Genomic DNA, 21,474 nt, shown 5'->3' on the forward strand with positions numbered 1-21,474 from the left:
TTCGATATATATCACTCAGAATAACTTACTCGATAAACACCACTCCATAATAATTACTACTCGATGAACATTTCTCAGTAAGAAGTATCCACTCGATGAATATTACTCACTGAGAAGTACTGAATTGATGAATATTAACCAGAAAGAAGTGCACCCAATTTAATATTACTAATTCAGAAGTACACATTCAATATATATATATCACTCAGTAAGAAGTATTCATACAATTAATATTTCTCAGTGAAAAAAAAAACTCAATCGTCGAATATTTTCACTGAGAAGTTCTTACTGAGAAAAGCTCCATTGATGAATTACTAAAAAAATACTCGGTTTGATTGAGTCTATACATGAGGGATAATGAAAAGTGCAGAACCCCTCACGCCTCTAATTTTCAAAACCAATTATGCTGGAACCAATTATCCTGAAGGAACATAAAACTATAACGACACTGAAGTATATAGTAAGGGTTGCAACACAGCACTTGATACCAGCTGTTGTGATGAAACAAGAAGTATCTTTTGAAAAGGTCGAAGTAAAACTGGGTTACTTGCATATGTCAGTTCTTAATTTTCCATGCAAAGTTATTAAAATGTTAGCATAGCTTGCATTACAATAACGTAATCATTTCTTGTAGGGTAATCAATCTTGAAAAATGAAACACATTAAGATGTATGTGTTTCTTTACAATAGGCAATTATTTTTATAAATACTTAATTAATATGCATTAATACATATTAGAATTATAAACATAATATCATATAATATAGTACACATGTATTGAACTTCATAAACTAAGGGTAACTGATAAGTTCTGACATTATTCGTATTATTTTGGACAAAAATTAAAACTTGTCTTAAATAAACTCAGTAAGTTATTATGCATTTAAATTTTTTATTTTAGTGTTTATTATTTATTTTTTTAAATTGAATTTTGATTTTGCTTTTATTTCTTAATGTACGCTTTAATATCGGTAACATCTTATAACAGAATGCATAAGAACAAAAACAGATAGGAATATCTAAGTAAACCAATCTACTGTAATCCCTTCAACAAGATAATTAATCCTATTTCAGACGTTTTTGATTGTAAATGTTACAAAAGAAATTTTAACACTATCAGTAATCATAAGCTCAATTGTCAAGAACTTACAGGGTTTCTATTAATACTTTTATTAAAAAGTAAAAATTGTTTCATTGGATGATTCCAAATTTCATTACACGAAATTTAATTTGATTGGTTAAAATTAAGTAAGTGAATTAAGGGTCACATGATGTACACTAAAATTGATTGGTCTATAATTGATACGGAAGTTGTTGTTGTAAAGTCCTTTCCTCTGAAGAGCCATTGGTTTGAAATAGTTGAAATATAGTTTGAAAATCAATTGTGTAAAAGACATCTCTTTGTATTCTAGGTAGTAAAATATTAAAAGTTAATGTTAAGAGAGTGTTGTACTTTGTAATTTTTGGTCTTATAATATGTTCTGACCTAAATGCACGTGTAATTGTTTTAAATAGAAGTCATTTGATATATTGCTTTCTTAGATAGTAACTTAAGGTTTGTCATGTGTAGCACTTGTCGCAATTGTTTAAACTTTTGGTCGTTACGTTTAATTTGATCAGTTGGCATAATTTAAAAGAAAAGTTCTGTTTATGTTAATCTATGAATAGATATGAATTGTATTACTCTACTTTGTAATAGTTGAAAAATTGCTTGAAAATAAATTGAGCAAAAAACTAGGACATCTTGTTTGTATTCTTCTGTTCACTAGAAAATTTAATGAATTTTAAATGCAAGAAGTATTGTACAAGTTTATCAATAATCAAGGTTTTCTAGTATTTTAAATTTTTATTCTCATATTTAGTACTCACGCGATTAAAATGTCTCAGTAAAAGTATTCATTGATGTATATAATTCACTGGGGAGCATTCGCTCGACGTAAATTACCTACTAAGAAGTACTCACTCAAAAGAATAGCTCACAGAAGAAATTCACACGATGAATATTACCCAATGAGAGATACTCACTCGATAGATATAGCTCACCGAAGAAATTCACTTGATCAATTCTACCCACTGAGAAGTACTCACTCGATAGATTTAGTGTCCAGCTTTATTTGTCATCTAATGAAAACGCTGTTTTTCTCAAAAATTCTCTGTGTTAATTTTCATAGAAGAACAAAAGTCGATACTATGTCGAATGCTGTTCATAGTCGCCTTCTATTTTCATAGCACTTCATAGAACCGCGTAGTGACGTAATTAAGTAAATAATAATGAGCCCAAATAAAGCTTGACAATAAGCATGTTAGTATTCATCCGTAGCTGTTCTACAGAAATTAGAAACATTCTCCTGTCGCTATCGCTCGATGTTTCTAATCACTCGATAGATATAGCTCACACAAGAAATTCACTTGATGAATATTACCTACTACCTACTGACAAGTATACTATTACCTGCTGTGAGGTACTCACTCAATGAATATTGCTGTTGTATTCAGTTCACATTCGATGAACAATACTTACTGAGTATAGGGATCACACACCGGATGCCTGTACAAACAGGAATATTTAAGTTGATGGTAACTGATTACAGCCGAGTTCCCGCTCAACAATTACTGTGAAGACAGTTGGCGTATAATTTTTTTCTTACATGCTATATTTCTATCGCAATTCGGAAAGAAATAACGAAACCAATTCTTTTCAAATAGCACTTTTTTTATAATTGAAGCGTATACTTTATTCATGACAGTAAAATGACGTCATGCTAAGAAAGCAATTCATTCATAAAGGCACCTGGGAATGACGTCATTAAAGAATGCAACACGGAGATGTAAGATAAATTCAGTATAATAGTAATAATCATGTTATATAAGTATTTAAATAGTAAATCAAATAATCATATCGAGTTCTATAAATTAAGCATTTTGCGTAGATCTTAAACTATTTATCAAATAGGGGGCTTACCCCCATCCTCCCCCCCAAAAAACTGTCTACATTAAGACTGTAAAACGTATTTATTGAAATGTTTTGTGAAATTGTAACGCTAAGATTTACTGAGTCGCAAAATCAGCACGGGTTTGTGATAAATGAAGGTTTTTCATTGACCACTACTAGCCCGTGTTTCAGCACGGAGCACCTTTCGGTCGTATTTTAGATAAAGTTTCTCGTGTAAAGTATTTTTAAATGTAAACAAAATTGGTAAATGATTGGCTACACGGATAATTTTGGCATTATTTGAAAATAGAAGCTTTGAAACATTGCATAGTTTACACAAACACAATAATCACGCCCTAAATTAGAAAATATAATTTATATTGCATTACATATTGACATAAGTTTGTAAGTTTTGTTATTATTTTAATAAAATTTAAATATGCTGTTCGCATACGAACAATTATGTGATACTATGACGATACTTTTCATTCCAACTGTAGAAATATTTTTTCTATACATTATGTCAATAAATTTTTCATGTTTACAAGCATAAATAGTCAATTATCATCATGTCATACATGAATAAATAAAATGTACTCTTTTACGGAAAGGGAAGTAAATAGATATGATTCATATATTGTTATTTGTTTTGCAATTGTCTATTATGTGTTACACAAATAAGATGTTGGAACAAATTCATCTGTAAAGATGAGATAATATAACATGTAAAGTTTAAAAATATGTTCAATTCTCAAGACATTTTGAAAAGAATATTAAGGAGGTGTTTGAAATATTGTTAATTCGAACGTGATATTCAGATATAAAGAGGTATTTATCAATTCGTTTTATAAGTTTATTGACATTAACAATATAATTATAGAAGATATTCAAGTTTAAGTTTTCTAAATGATTGTATTATATTTTGTGAGATGGGTGGGCCCCTGCTATTGAAAGGTAAAACTCTGTATAAGCAAATGCAATTATTACAACTATTTATTAAGTATTTTCTTCATAATCTCTTCATGTGTTTTCCCTGTGTTATCAGTACATAAAAAACAACTAAAAAAAACAACAACAACAAAACATTATTTTCACATATACGAGGGTTTTCGCAGAAGTAAAGAGACTTTTGTCATAACTACTTTATTTTCTTTCACTCGTGTCAATATCTCTGCTTAAATATAGTTTAATATGTAAACCATATTAAAGAACGCAATACATCGAATTCTTTTTTCTTTACTTAAAAATTCGAAGCGTTTCCAAGGTTTCTAACGGTGCACGAAATATTATATGACGCCAAGGGTAAATTTGTCCACTAAATACCTAACAAAGACCTTATAACAGCACGTTTTGTACGTCAGTCTATAGGAGACAAACAGAGAGGCCAACGCCCTACCAAACTGCGATTAACCCTCTTAAAGCAGATAAGAGAAAAAATTGTCTAGGACTGAAGGTTTGCAGTAAGAAGTTTAGCCTCAGCACTTGGTTCATCTAAGGATGCAGTTGTTCGGATACTTGAAGATCTGAACATGAGCAAGGTGAGCGCTAGATGGGTACCACGACTTTCTTATCGACGACCAAATGACCCAGCGACTGATGTCATCGTCAAGATTTCTGGAGCGATAAGAGAAATGCGATGCGTTCCTAGACAGGATAGTCACACAGGGTGAAACTTGTCCTTGCAATTATGACACAGGAACAAATGCCTACTCGTCTATTCGGACAGCTACATGATCACCACCGCCGAAGATGGGTGTGACGATCAGGTGGCAGGCACACGTGAGTCTTCTTTAGTGTTTAATTAGATAGATATATTTCGAAATGGTTACAATAAGTACAGAAGGTGAGAAAAAATGGGTCCGACGCCACACAAAATGTGTTCGCACTGGCGGAGACTACGTAGAGAAGGCGTTGCACGCGAAGTCATCTGTGGCGTAAGTTTTTGTGCTTCGTGTTTCAGTCAGTGATGTGTGTATTTAGTATGTAGATTTTTTAATATTCCTTGTATTTCTACGAATAATATTCAAATATGGCACTTAAGACATGTTTTTTATTTTCTTTTGAAATTATTTTTTTATTATTATTAAATGTACAAAAGTTATCTCGTTACTTCTGCGACAACCCTCAAACTTACAAAAAGGAACATGTTTTACATGAATTTTCATTCTTTTCACATACATTTTGAATGAAACATGTGTCATATGTAAAACTTTATCCATACCTACCATTAAACCTAACCTGTTTGCTTTCCTTTCAAGCGATCAAGTTTCTTAGTTTCAAATTGTATTATTCATTAACATTCTCAAAGTGCTGAATTATGACGTCTAACGATGAAACAAAAAGATTTAAAGAAGAAAACCAGAGTTTCGTTCTAGAGAAAGTCGGCAAGTATTGGATCCTAAAAACAAATACTTCCTCAAAACGTCTTGCATTTCTTGATGAGGCTAAGAATGTTAAAATTGACGATAACATTCTAATAGCAGATGGACGATTATATGAAATACATAAAAATGAAAAAGGTGAATATTTATTTCGACATCTTGAGGATGTTGCCTGCGAGATCTACTTTTCTGTGACTGAAAGCACATCAAAAACATTCTGGAAAAAGATTGATCCCCCGGAAGAACCAATAAAGACGAACAAAGACATTAATAAAATGAATGTTTATGATTGTTCTAAAAATGAACAAGTCCAAATACAGCATGAAAAACCAAGTGCACGTCGTGTAAATGAAGATTATTATGAGGAAATTGATTTAAATAAGGGTGCAACAGGACATTTTGAATTAGAACACTATTCTTTGCATCGGATCGATAATGAAATGCAGCATTTGGACACACTACTAAATTCTTCTTCTGACACTAATAGCTGTCATGAGGATTTAAACATTGGATCTTTTAGTGAATTAAAGATCAGGTCAGACAGTGATTTAAACATTGGGTCTGCAGCCGAAATGATGGAAGGACACGAGAAGTATGATTCCGTGGAGGTTGGTAGTACGGAAGTAGATAGTCATATAAATGTTGTAGACATGACACAAACAACATCTGGAGGTAATTGATGTTTATCTAGAATAACGAATGTTACAGCTATAAGTGCAATTTATGAGCAGAAATATAATTATTTCTTACATTTTGAGTTCTTAAATACCCAGCAGGACCTAATTTTGTCATAGGTGTTTACAGATATTGGATCAGAGAGGTTGACAGTATCTAAAAACCTAGCCCTTACCATAATAAATAGTTAAAATTGATTTCTCTAGACAAAACCATTCTATAATTCTAATTGAACATTTCAACATAAGTACTCAATGAATAATGAACTGTGGAGAACATGATCAGACGACCCAAATATGGCGTCTGATCATGGTTTACACCGGTCGCCTGGGTGAATATTGTTGAAATAACCCTACTATGAAATATGAAGCCAAGCGTTTTTCGTTGAAAAGTTTTCATAGATTTTCGTGCGTTTTGTAGAAATGATTTCTTGTATTTTTTCCATCTTTATAGGAAATCAACATGATGAGTTTCAAGTAATCATTGAACCATCACAACTGACAAAGATGTGTGCTATGGAAGGGGAGATGACGCTATCGGTAAAAGATACAGCTCTCTATTTCAAAGATAAGAAAATGGGAATCACAAAATACTGGTTTCCGTTTTCTTGGATAAGACGTTTCGAGAGTTACAATTCGTTTTTCAGTTTTCAAGTTGGTCGAAAATGTCCGAATGGCGCAGGAGATGTGATCTGTATAACTAAAAAAGCCAGACAAATTCATAAGAAGTGTATTAAAGTTAATAAAAATAAAATGGCAAGTATGAAATGAGAATATTATAAAATATGTAAATGTCCCGTCGCGTGACAACACTAAGTTTGATTAAAAAAAAACAAAGAAAAAACAACAACAACAACAAAACAAACAAACGAGGAATCCCCCAAAATTATATTACATTATATATGTATATATATTTCAACATGATGTCATTTGCGTTACAAAAGCATAGTGTTAAGACGCGCTAAATTCTAGCGTTATACTATAGACGCGTCAATGAAAATGTTCTTTTTCACTTCAAACAGTCTTTTTTTTGGTATGTGATAGATAGAGTGTTAAATTCGCGTAATTTCATAATTTATTGCACTCGTTGAATAAAATAATATTATGCTCTCGACAGAGGCACGCGGAATATAATTTCATTCAATTCGTTTAATAAATTCGGTTTGAAACTTACACTTATTTAATATCCTCTATTTATCAAATTGCAATCATTTACTTGACACCAAACTCGCGATAGCACAAGTACACTGTTTGAACCCTTCGTATAATAGTGCGCATTTTCACTCGATGAATATTTCTCAGTAAGAGGTACTTCCTGGAAGAATGTTTTTCAGTAAGAAGTTCTCATTTGATATATATATTACTAAGTTAGAAGTACCCTGCCGAATAAATAAGTTAATACACATAAATTAATATTACTAATTCAGAAGTGCTCATTCGATATATATATCACTCAGTTAGAATATCTCACTCGATGAATATATGCTATATAATAGAAGTACCCAGAAAATAATTCATATAATATATATAAATTAATATCAAACTAATTCAGAAGAACAGTACTCATTCGATATTTATCACTCAGTAAGAATAACTCATTAATAAACATCACTCCATAATAATTACTACTCGATGAACATTTCTCAGAAAGAAGTATCCACTCGATGAATACTTCTTACTGAGAAGTACTGAATTGATGAATATTAACTAGGAAGAAGTATATTCCCGTGAATATAATTAATATCACTTAGTAAGAAGTATTCATTAAATGAACATTTTTCAGTGAAAAATACTCAATTGTCGAATGTTTTCACTGAGAAGTAATTACTGAGAAAAGCTCCATTGATAAATTACTAAATAACCTCGGTTTGATTGAATCAATACATGAGGAATAATGAAGAGGTACAGAATCCCTCACGCCCCTAGCACCGACTTGAGCAGTATACTTTTCAGAACTTAAAAGTGCTGGAATCAATTATTCTGAAGGACCAGAAAACTATAACAACACTGAAGTATAGTAAGGGGAAAAATGTCACAGCCGCCATACAACACTTGACACCTGCTGTTGTGATGCAAAAATATCTGGATAAAAAGATACACTGGATAACTTGCATATTTCAGTTCTTAGTTTTCCATGCAAAGTTATATAGAAATGTTAGCATAGCTTGCACACCAATAACGTAATAATTTATAGTAGGGCAATTATAAGAATAAGCTTACAAATGAACTATAATGTGGAAATAAATTACAATGTAAATTGTTTTGTGTCTAGAATTATATTATGTCTACCACTAATCGTCACTATTTCTTTATTCAACATGAGAAATTGTTCATGCCTTTACAAATTAGATAATACATGTTAATACCCATTGCTTTATAATAGTTAGTATAGATAGCACCACCTCGGACAAATACATTGTATATATTGTTAAGTATTATATGTAAATATTAATTTGAATTTACATTGATTATCTTACAATTGATACAGACTATTATAAGCTGAAAAGACATACATCAATTTGATGTCATTTATTTTTAATTTTTTTTGCATGCTGTATTGATTTTTGTAAATATGTGTATGTTTTCTATTCATGTATAATCAAACACGACAATACTAATAGGATGTTATATGAAACATGCAAAAAGTTAAAGCAGAAAGGAAATTTATCAAATTGATTCTTCCATCTGAATAATATATTTAATTTCTGTTAATATTTTGTGTTTTCTTTTAAAATATGCATGAAATTATAAATAATATCTAATGACAATTAAACATGCAATGAATTTATTTTGTTAATGTTGTGAGTATAAATATTTGTTTCGTTTTGTATTTTTATGTAGAAAAATACTGATATAATACTATATGCACTTACCGAGGTACACATGAAATGGTTAATCCATTTAATTTCAGTGAAAAAAGAAGACAAAAATGGAAAAAATGAATATAGTTTGGATCCATTACTCCTGTACTTTTTATAGGAATAAAGAAAATTTAGAGGATGAATTATGCATTATTACCCCTCACTTTTTACGTAATGTTAATTTCCCATAGGCCTCTTGGTGTTATTCTTACTGTTAATGCAAGTGTACCACGTGACGAAGAATGTTGTACTGTCACATAGGTAACAGTATTTTTAACAGTATCATATCTGGTCACGTGGTCTTTTTTCTAAATAAAATGAAATAAAATTGCCGCCATTTATTTTCCTCGATTCATTCTTATTTTCGACGATAGGGCATTGCCGAAGTAACTATGACTCTCATAAAATTTAGTTCTTTGCACCCTCAAGTTCTTTTCGCGTATAAAACATCTTTTTGTTGAATAGTAAAAAAGTAAACATCCGTTTTCAACGTAAGTAATTGTAATGTGAATAATTTTGTGTCAAACTGGAACATGCAGGCGATTAAAGCATGCAACAAAGGATTATTTAACAATTTTAACCAGTGAAACTTGGTTGACAGACATCTGTAGGATATCATCGTTATTTTCTAAATGCACTTTGTCAAAAACCATGCGAAGAATATTTTGGATACAGAAGGATCAGATATCACAGATCATAACCTTATAAATGGATTAGTGTTTTGTTTTCTAAATAAAACACAGCTTATTGTATGTTTATGACTGGTAGATATCATCACTTGCTTAAAGAATAAAAGAATAACAGCTTCTCAAGTAGGCCTACAGTACAATAAAAACTTGCAAGGTAACTTGCCGCGGGTAACAGTATTTTCCCCGGGATGATATTTTTACTGTTACCCACAAACCCATGTGTTATTTATATATTAAAATGTTTTATTTTATTTTTCATATTTTTTCTAATTTTGATTTTGCTTTTATTTCTTAATGATCGCTTTAATCTCGGTCACATCTTATAACAGAATGCATAAGAACAATATCTAAGTAAACCAATCTCTGCAATCCCATTAACAAAATCTTATTTCAGACGATTTTGACAGTAAATGTTACAAAAGAAATTTTAATACTATCAGTAATCATAAGCTCATTTGTCAAGAACTTACAGGGTTTCTATTAATTCGCTCGAGGTAAATTACCTACTAAGAAGTAGTCACTCAAAAGAATAGCTCACAGAAGAAATTCACACGATGAATATTACCCACTGAGAGGTACTCACTCGAACGATATATCTCACAGAAGAAATTCACTTGATCAAATCTACCCACTGAAAAGTACTCACTCGATAGAAATTAGTGTCCAGCTTTATTTGTCATCCCATGAAAACGCTGTTTTCCTCAAAAATTTTCTGTGTTAATTTTCATAGAAGAACAACTAAAAGAATATGTTAGTATTCATCCGTAGCTGTTCTATAGAAATAAGAAACATTCTCCTGTCGTTATCGCTCCCGTAGATGTTTCTAATTTCTATAGAACAGTACGGATGAACACTAACATAATACATAGCACACAGACATAATTGAGTCAATGAATATTACCCACCGAGAGATACTCACTCGATAGATATAACTCACAGAAGAAATTCACCATGTTCACTTAATGAATATCACCTACTACCTACTGAGAAGTACTCACTTGATAGATATATCTCACAGAAATAATTCACTGGATGAATATTACCCGCTGTGAGGTACTCACTCGATGAATATTGCTATTGTTATCAGTTCTCATTCGATGAACAATACTCACGGAGTTTAGGAATCACACACCTGATGCCTGTACAAACAGGAATATCTAAGTTGATGGTAACTGATTACAGCCGATTTTCCGCTAATCGATTACTGTGAAGGCAGGTTGCGTATATTTTTTTCTTGCATGTTATATTTTTAGCGCAATTCGGAAAGAAATAACGAAACCCATTTTTTTTCATATAGCACTTTTTGCGACGGACGCGCCCTCAGGCGCGTTCAGAGCTAAGTCATCTTCACATGGGATTTCGTCTGCTACAATCGCGCAATGTGTCCTCAACCGATTAACAGCCCAAGAAATAGTACATGAATTTTATCCTTTAAAACTCCCATACTTTGTCGGGATATCTTAAAATCTTCCATATTTAGCCTTTTCAATTTCAAATTAAGTTATCCAAGTTAAAATATGAACGTAAATGATTGATAAAAACGTTGTAGTCCCGTAGTATTATTGCGCAATATGCAAATTACTGCCGAAACGATTTACCGCTGTCGAAAAAGTAGGACAGCAAATTATACTATAATAAAGGTGTAAGCTCTGAGTTCCAAGAAATTATTAGTAGGAAATAAATATTTCTACATTATACAAAACATTATTAATAACAAATCAAAAGTTTTTCGTGACTCTAGAAGAACTCGCGCATTAATAAAAGAAGAACTATTTTCGTGACTCATACCGCGGGTTTAGCTGAATATTCAGCAGTTATTAATAAATTAGATACAGTACAATGGTTAGCATAAATATCTATTTTTGAAAATGCATGTAACAAGAGGGTTTTTCAACACTTTTCCCATGTAGTCTTTCATTGTAATCTTTATTGAAGGAAGTTATAATATCAGTTCTACTTCCGATTCTTGTGGTTTGTTTACATATTTTTCTAGGTCACGATATGAGTTAACCTTCGCTATTCTAAAAATAGATTCTGCTGCACCTGTGCTGATCTTCGGACAGGCGATTAGTACATGTAATAAACCAGCGGATACTTACTTTGTTTACATGCAATACTTTTAGAAATTCTATACAATTGTAAGAAGCAAACAAGTTGAAAATTGAATTTAGTGTGAAAATGAAAAGGACAACTAAACACCGTAGTGCTTAAGTGACATTTAAATTAAAATAAAAACGATGTGCTCTGGCCCTTGTAAATAAAAAAAAATCTTAAAAAATACACTATTAATTGCTGATGATTTTAACCAAAAATATTTTTAATGAGACATATCCAAGAGAAATAAAAATACAAATGACTTATATTTTATTGTCTATATGCCCACTATGTTATAACACGAAGCAATTCTAAATTTAACATTCTCACATGTATAATGTATATGCTTGAAGTTTATTTGCATGGTTTTATTTAATAAATATTTCGTTGACAGTTTTTTTTTCTATTTACATATCATTTCTTGGAATAAATCGATAAGGACACTGATTAGAGTTTTTAGGCATAAATTTCATTTTGTATTTAAATGCTTGAAAGTAGAATATCTGAATTATATCAGATTGGGACACAAAATGTATTGCTCTACAAATCTCGAACTTGTATGGAACAAATTTTCTTTTGTTATATATTTTGTGTTTTATTTTTGTTGTTATTTTCTAAAAAAAGCCTTAATGTCTCTCCGGTTGCATGTCCGTCGCATTCAGTGCTGCAGCACTTTGATTTATAATTGAAGCGTGTAAATTTATTCATGACAGTAAAATGACGTCATTCTAAGAAAGCAATTCATTCATAAAAGGCACGTGGGAATGACGCCTTTAAAGCATGCAACACAGAGATGTAAGATAAATTCTTCTAGTATCAGTATAAGTAGTAATTAATCATGTTTGATATACAAAAAGGAGGATATTTAGTAAGTGTGGCTACAATATTAAATTTATTGAAGGAGTTGAATAAAATCATATTACTGTATTTGAGTCTCTTGCTTATATTATTGAGCGAGTTCAATAAATTAAGCATTTTGCGTAGATCTAAACTATTTATTAGATAGGTGGCTTACCCCCATCCTCCCCCAAAAAACTGTCTACAATAAACCTGTAAAACTTTTTTATTGAAATGTTTTGTGAAATTGTTACGCTAAGATTTACCGAGTCGCAAAACCAGCACGGGTTTGTGATAAATGAAGGTTTCTGATTGACCACTTCTGACCCTTGTTTCAGCACTGAGCACAGATCGGCCGTATTTTACATATAGTTACTCGTGTAAGGAATTTTTAAATGCGAACAAAATTTATAAATGATTGACTACACAGATAATTTTGGCATCATTTGAAAGTAGGCTTTGAAACATAGCATAGTTTACAGTTTAAATTAGAAAATATAATTTATATTGCATTACATATTGACCTAACTTTGTTTGTAAGTTTTGTTATTATTTTATTACATTTAAATGTGCTGTTCGCATACGAACAATTATGTTATACTATGACGATACTTTTCATTCCAACAGAAGAAATATCATTTTCTACACATTATGTCAATATATATTTTAATTTGTACAAGTATAAATAGTCTACCATTATCACGTCATATAAATAAAATGTATAGAATTTTAGTTACTATTTTACGCCAAGGGAAGTAAATAAATATGGTTCATGAAATTATTTGTTGTACAATTGTCTATTATGTGTTATACAAGTAAAATTTTGGTACACGTTTCGGTAATTCAAGTATTCGAGTTATTCATCTGATAGGCTGAGAAGTGAAAACATGTAAAGTTTAAAAATATTTTTAATTCTCAAGACAGTTAAGGAGGTGTTTGAAATTTTGTTAAATCAAACGTGATATTCAGATATAAAAAGGTATTTATCAATTCGTTTTATAACTTGATTGACATTTACAATATAATTATGGAAGATATTCAAGTTTAAATTTTGTAACATTTTGTGAGGTGGGTAGGTAGGGAGTATATGAGGTCACTGCTATAGAAGGTAAAAAAACTGTATATACAATTGGATTCAATTCGTGTTAACATTCGTGTTATTACAACTATTTATTGCAATTATTTTCTCCAGAATCTGTCCATGTGTTTTCCCTGTGTAAGCAGTCTATATATAATAAATAATTATAACAATTTGAACTTTTTTGTAATCTCACCACAAGATTATGAAATAAAATTATAGCTCTATACCGGTTCATTATTTCAGCCGTATTTACATCTGAGGGTTTTCGCAGAAGTAAAGAGACTTTTATCATAACTGCTTTATTTTCTATCACTTGTGTCGATATCTCTGCTTAAACATAGTTTAATGTGTAAACCATCTTAAAGAACGCTCTACATCAAAATACTTTTTTCTTTACTTAAAAACTCGAAGAGTTTACAAAGTAACTGACGGTGCACGACGCTAATGGAAAATTTACCCCCTATAAACCTAACAAAGACCTTATACAGTTGTTCCAAAAATTATGCTGTTTTGCAATTTTTTGATGTCCCGGAAACGTTATAATGTATTCATAACTTCAGTAAATCGATACCTTTGGTAAAAATAATGTGTCAATGCTTAAAACACTAGAATATATGTCAAAACCTCACAAAATTTGATTTTAATACCTTACACCATTCTCAAAAACATTCAAAAATCGGTCTTTTTCCCTTGTCGCTAGTAACGGTGGTATATTTCAAATGAGTCTTAACAACAGTTAATGAAATTTCTAAGAAAAAACTTTTCATAGTAACTAAAATAGACCTATCTTGTACTTATAAAGAGGTAACACGTCCAGCCAAGTTCAAAACCTCACAACCTGGTTTGGTGCTTCTATGTCTCCGGAATAGTATTAACTTCCGCTCAAGTTATTGAACTTTGTTTTATAAAGGTATGTATCCTCAATAATGTCGTGTTTTTGGGATATCATATCAGTGGATTTTGTTTAAAATTGTTGAATTACCCTTAAATTTTATCAAATAGAGAAAAACAGAATCCATAAAGAAAGCCCAACATGGCAAAGCTACTTAGTCGAGCACCATATCCCATCATACAGTTTTCACTGAAAAAAAAACACTAAAAAGTGTTTAACTTCCGTGACCAAAGGTTTAGAAACATTTTAAGGTATAACTTCCCTATAATGGTTCTTAATGATTTTAAGGCTGGTTTTGGACCGGTTTTTAGATGGTTTAATAGTTGATGTTTCTTTCTCATTGATATAAATACATGTATTGAAAATCGGTTTTCAAAGAACTTTTTTTTTAACTTATATTACTGTTAACTCCCGTGATATTTTTGGTAAATGTTATCCCACTTATGATGATGATAAAAGATTGTTGAAACACTCTTAATTGATTGTTTAGTTCGAAACCAGCATAATTTGAAAGATGCAAAAGAGTTTCAATAATGTAAAATCAAAATTAGCTTCTACCGTTAACTGGTGAGTGTTCAAGACATTAATATCCTGTACAATTTAACTATAACAAAATAAATAATAAAGTTATCTATGTGAGAACTGCATTTCTATGAATGGAGAAATGTAGCAATATGAAGTGTTTGTACTTCCATATAGTTACATGTTTGATGATGCTGAAGTCGGAGGAAAATGTATCTGAACAGTAACGAATTCATACTAAATTAATTAAATTCTTTTATTGCAAAAAGACAGAAATAAATTTTTAACACAATATTTTTACACATAAGCATATACAGTTATTACCAATCGTTATTTTAATTGACAATACAGTGGATACCACAAACGTTTTTTTGAAAATTCAAGTAAGGGAAACGGAAGTTAAAAATAATTTTGAGGTTTTGTCTTCTTTTGCAAATAACCTACATATAGACAAAGTTGTTTGACAGAAAGTAGCACTCTATCCTACGAAGAAAAAAACAGCTTCATGTAACGTTCATCTTGAGAGTTCTGCATATGTAAATTGTGTGGTAACGGAAGTTAATATGATTCTGGTCTACTTCAATAAACCAGTATGATCCCATCATTGATACAGAATAATAATCATTGAATGGGCAAAACTAGAATGTTTTGTCGTGTTGCATGACAAATGTTTAATATTTTACATAAGTTAAGCCGATGATATTCAAAACATTATGCATTATAATAAATTAATTTTGTGTTCTTGCTTTGTTATGAGTTGGCCATATTTATAAAGCGATGGTCATTTCAGGGCTAAAAGAAGCATATATTTTACAGAATTGAAGTTACGAGTGCAATCATTAAAATAATGCACTTCTGTACAAAAACAACAACATATAGATCTTATATAATTAGTTTGTAGCATTTTCTAACATATTTCCACCGAGATTATTGTAATTATTTAACCGGGATAAAAATTGGATCCGCTTTGTGAGCCCTTTGTACGTTTTGTACGTCAGTCTATAGAAGACGAACAGAGAGGCGTACGCCTCATCAATCTGCGATTAACCCCACTTAAAACAGATTAGAGAACAAATTGACTTAGACTGACGGTTAACAGTAATTGGTATGTGTAAGGATACAGTTTTCGGATGAACGCGAGCAAGGTGAGTGCTAGATGGTACCACGAATTTCTCAGCGACGACCAAAATTTCCAGCGACTGATGTCATCATCCAGATTTCTGTAGCGTTAAGACAAAAAAAGGCGATGCGTTCCTAGGCAGGATAGTCACCCAGGGTGAAACTTGTCTATGGAATTATGACCCAGGAATAAATGCCGACTCGTCTATTCGGAAAGCTACAGGAACACCACATCCGAAGATGGGTGTGACGATCAGGTGACAGGCACACGTGAGTCTTCTTAAGTGTTTAATCAAATTGATATATTTCGAAATGGTTACAATAAGTACAGAAAGTAAAAAAATAAATGGGTCCAACGCCACACGAAATGTGTTTGCACTAGCGGAAATTACGTAGAGGCGGCGCTGCACGCGAAGTCATTTATGACGTAAGTTAACCCCAGTTTTTGTGCTCCGTGTTTCAGTCAGTGATGTGTTTAATTAGTATGTAGATCGTTTAATATACCTTGTATTTCTACGAATATTTAGGAATAATATAAAAATATGGCACTAAGCTATGTTATTTGCATTTACTAAATGTACAACAGATATCTCTTTACTTCTGCGACAACCCTCAAACTTATTCAAAGATAACATGTTTTATTTGAATTATCATTCTTTTCACACGTTTCTGATAAATTTAATTTCTATATTATATTTTGAATGATACATATGTCATATCTACAACTAATATTTTTAATTTTCAAAGATGTTTATATATTATATATACTAATTGAATTTGGCAAAATAATGTAGTCATGTTTTGCATGATTAACAAAATGGTCGCGTCTTGAGGATTACGGGCCCTTATTTATAGTTTTAAATCGGCTTATGTCGGATGATATTATGAAAACATGAAAGCTATCCATGTAACGCCATTAAATCCAACGGGTTTGCTTATAAACGATCAAGTTTCTTAGTTTCAAATTGTACTATTCATTTACATTCTAACAGTGCTGAAGTATGACGTCTAACGTTGAAACGAAAGAATTTAAAGAAGAAAGCCAGAGTTTCGTTCTAAAGAAAATTGGCAAGTATTGGATCCTAAAAACAAATACTTCCTCAAAACGTCTTGCATTTCTTGATGATGCTAAGTATGTTAAAATTGAGGAAAACATTCTAATAGCAGATGAACGATTATTTGAAATACACAAAAATGAAAAAGGTGAACATTTATTTCGACATCTTGAAGATGTTGCCTGCGAAACCTATTTTTCTGTGACCGAAAGCTCACCAAAAACATTCTGGAAAAAAATTGATCCTCCGGAAGCACCAATAAAGACAAACAAAGACAATAGTGAAATGGATCTTTATGATTATTCTAAAAATGAACAAGTCCAAATTCAGCATGAAAAACCAAGTGAACGTCGTGTTAATGAAGATTATTATGAGGAAATTGATTTCAATGAAGGTGCAACAGGACATTTCGAATTAGAACACTATTCCTTGCCTAAGACCGATAATGGAATTCAGCATTTGGACACACAACCAAATTCTTCTGCTGACACTAATAGCTGTCATGACGATGATTTAAACATTGGATCTGTAAGTGAATTAATGATTGGATCAGACAGTGATTTAAACATTGGGTCTGCAGCTGAAATGATGGAAGGACACGAGAAGTATGAACCCTTGGAGTTTGGAAGTACGGAAGTAGATAGTGTCATTGATGTTGTAGACATGACACAAAACCCATCTGGAGGTATTTGGTTTTCTATAATTGTGAATATTACAATCTTAACTGCAGGAATATAATGGTACGACTCGTAATGCATGATTTTTTTGAGTATTGAGTGTTACATATGATAATTGTAATCTGTTCGTTACCAACACCATCTATCAAAACATTCCTACATGCATATCCAGGCTTTCTTTTATAATAAAGTGTATGCCAACTGTTGAATCAAAATGCTGGAATTTGACTGTCGATATATAAAATGATGCAGTCATCTGATTTATGATCCTAAATCTTTTTATCGTTTATAAGATTTATCACATTGTAGAGTTTACTTTACGGAAAATGGCTTTCTTACTTTTTATATAGAAAACACCAATCAGGATCTATTTTATTAAAATTCAGGCTTTCGATTTAGAACTAGAAAGATTGACGGGATCTAAATGACTCGAGTCCATACTAAATATCTGAAATAGATTTGTCTGAACATATTTATTTTATGATTTTTCGGGAGCATTTCAATATAAGTACTGAATGAATGAATAGTAACTGTGCATGTAATGGTCAGGCGGAATAAATGTGGCGGTTGATAAAGGTCATAAACCGGTCGCTTGGGAAAATAATATTTATAAATAGGAAACGAAGCCAAATTTTTCCATTGACAAGTTTTCATTGATTTGCATGCTTTCGTAGAAATAAGTTTTTGTTGTTTTTTATCGTTATAGATGATGAGTTTCATGTTATCATTGAGCCCTCAGATCTGACAAAGATGTGTGGTATGGAAGGGGAGATGACGCTATCAATAAAATATAATGCTCTCATTTTCAAAGATATAAACAATGCAAATTACATGTTTCCGTTTCCTTTGATAAGACGTTTTGGGACCTACGGATCATCTTTCTATTTTGAAGTTGGTCGAAAATGTCCGTATGGAGCCGGAGGTGTGTATTGTACAACACTGAAAGCAAATCAAATTAAGAAAAAGTGTTTGAAAGAAATTAGAGAAAAAAATCGAATCCCTAAAGAGAGTCCAACACGGAAAAATTGAAAATGGTGTTGGCTCGATTTTATTGAGCCTGTTCATAAAAACTAATAAGACATAAGAATAACATGAAAAATGAATTACGTTATGAGACACTGTTTTCAAGTGGAAAAAAAGGCGTATAATGTTTTCAAGCTAGGTGGTCATTTTGAAAATAATCATATATATGTAACAAACAAAAATTAATTCGTTAGTGCCAAATGTCTTCAAGATCCATCAACGGTGGGTTTTGATTATAGACCTTTGACTCTTTTGACAAAAAGGAATTATAAAGGAAAAAAGTCCGCCTTTTTAAATTTATCAATTGTTTTCTATGAAACACAGCACGAATTAATAAAATAATGCATGTCAAAAACTATCAATTTCCAAGTACACATGGATGTGTACTTTAAGATATTTTAGATCTTTATTCTATATACCCGTTATTTACATTTTATCTTATAGAAGCATCGGCAAATCAATAAAACTTATTTTATTTTCTGGGCTAAATTACTGGATTTAATACATTCGATGTTTTGACCCAAAAAACGCATGCTTCACAACGTCTACATATTGCAATTGTAATTCTTAGTGGCAAACATTAACTAGACAATATATTTATTTTATAGATAGATAAAATATTCTAGATCATTGTTGAACATTCAGTAAAACAAACCGACTCTAAATTTAGGTTAATTTATGTATTTAGCATCGGTCAATCTGAGCGCATCCTTAACATCACGTACTTTCTATCAACCAATCATGTAGTGGCATCATCCTTTCTACCGCCTCCGTGGTCGAGGGTTAGAGTCGATGACTTCTAATCCAGTTAACTCCATGGCGTGGGTTCGATCCCCGGGAGATGCTTTGGTAGTTTAGCGCGGAGGAAGGTAGTCTAGTACTGGTGTAACTCTCCAGGAACGATGGTAAGGAAACTACCCGCTTATATGACTGAAATACTGTTGAAAAAGGCGTAAAATGAAACAAACAAACAAACCATCATCCTTTCTGGTAAAATTTTAAGTAAAGAGCACTCATCATCTGCTCTGTTTAATTTTACCATCACCTCCCATTTTCCTTCTCCTCCATGCGTTTTTTCCATCGGTTATCGGTTATCAATATTCAATATTAATTTTGACATAAAAGTTTTGACAGAAAAAGCTTTTACTTCATTTACTTAGATAAGTATGCAATTGTTATGTTGTATCCGCATATTATTGTTAGGCAGTATTTTTCACCCAGATGGTATTTTTGATTAATATATTTATGGGAATATTATTTTATATGTATATAATTTTGTTGTTTTCGGAAAAATAAATTTGTCCGTTTACAACCAATTATGATTTTGCTTATGAATTTTCCCATACACAGTCCACAGTGTCATTGCTACGTTATAAACAGATGCACAAACAAGTAAGTATGCAATGTCCATTTAACATTTTAACGTCATTATTCCTCAAAATAACGATGTCGTTTGACCCGGCGTAATTTTGCTCTGGTTATATATATCGAGAGTAAAATTTAAACGAACGACTTTTTTGAATTGCTTTATAGCCGAAGTTTTAGTGTTTTTGATATATATAGAGAATATTGAATGAGTGTAAGTTCAATACTGAATTTATTGCACGAGTTGAACAAAATTATATTATGCGAGCCTCTTGGAAGCATAATATTATTTTATTCAACGAATGTAATAAATTCAGTAATGAACTTACACGTATTTAATATTCTATTTATCACATACCCAAAAAAAAGACTGTTTAAAGTGAAATATGAGTCATTTTTCATTGACGCGCCTATAGTATAAGGCTAACATTTAGCGCGTCTGTATAACGCTAATGAGGTCACCTCAAAATATATTCACGGCCGTACAATACCATATTTGCGGAGTCGCAAAATCGGCATGGGTGTGAGATAAATATATCTTTTTACATTATATATGAATGCATTATAATCAATGAACATATTTGGAGAGAGGTGATACCCCGGAAGCATTAATCACAACAAAATATCATGAAAATAACAGGTTCGGTTTTATTGGTTTGATTGAGTCTGCACACAAGGGATAATAAAAAGGTGCCATATCCATCACGTCCCTAGCGCCGGCTGGAGCGGTATTTTATGTACTTAATGTATCAATGATCCGGTAGGTCCAGAAAAATATATCACACTGAAGTATCATCAAAGTTTTATCGATTTCAATATCAAAATACAAAAAAAAACTACCTACATTGTATAACGGACATACAGGCTGGCCTAGTTCTATACTGGCGGTGGCAAAGACTATTTTTGGTTTAAGAAGATTGAGTGTGAAGTGCCAAACATTTTGTTTTCAATTAAGACGCTTTTGTTACAATATAGAAAACTGGCGTTGATATAAATACAAATATCCGCTGAGATTTGTTTATTTTATGAATACAAACCATTTGAATAGCAATTATTTTGTACATACTTGTGAATGTCAAATCCATAACTTCATTTACAAAATTGTTAACAAAACATCACTTTTGAGACCATTTACAAAATCAACTGTCATTTTAATGTAGACTGTTTTTCAATTATTCATTATCCTGAACAAAACTTTTCAATGTTCGAGTTAGTTTTGGCTCCTCCTTTTGCACATATTCAGAAAGGATCATTATTATGAGATTTTTTTGA

At 31.5% G+C, this 21,474-nt stretch overlaps 2 protein-coding genes across 2 annotated transcripts; both read left to right on the forward strand.

Annotated features, from left to right (window-relative positions):
- The first annotated feature begins 5,214 nt into the window (after positions 1 to 5,214).
- LOC132757360 (uncharacterized) lies at positions 5,215 to 8,771 on the forward strand. Its single transcript, XM_060748616.1, has 2 exons — positions 5,215 to 5,985; positions 6,442 to 8,771. The coding sequence occupies exons 1-2, from the start codon at positions 5,250 to 5,252 to the stop codon at positions 6,756 to 6,758; spliced, it is 1,053 nt and encodes a 350-aa protein (XP_060604599.1). The 5' UTR covers positions 5,215 to 5,249; the 3' UTR covers positions 6,759 to 8,771.
- A 3,629-nt stretch (positions 8,772 to 12,400) lies between these two features.
- On the forward strand, positions 12,401 to 20,082 carry LOC132757375 (uncharacterized). The gene is made up of 3 exons (XM_060748641.1): positions 12,401 to 13,447; positions 17,075 to 17,822; positions 18,521 to 20,082. The coding sequence occupies exons 2-3, from the start codon at positions 17,084 to 17,086 to the stop codon at positions 18,841 to 18,843; spliced, it is 1,062 nt and encodes a 353-aa protein (XP_060604624.1). The 5' UTR covers positions 12,401 to 13,447; positions 17,075 to 17,083; the 3' UTR covers positions 18,844 to 20,082.
- Positions 20,083 to 21,474: the final 1,392 nt, after the last annotated feature.

Source organism: Ruditapes philippinarum, unplaced genomic scaffold (assembly GCF_026571515.1).
Source record: "Ruditapes philippinarum isolate M1 unplaced genomic scaffold, ASM2657151v2 ctg617_1_1_1_1, whole genome shotgun sequence".
Classification (NCBI taxonomy): Eukaryota; Metazoa; Mollusca; class Bivalvia; order Venerida; family Veneridae; genus Ruditapes; species Ruditapes philippinarum.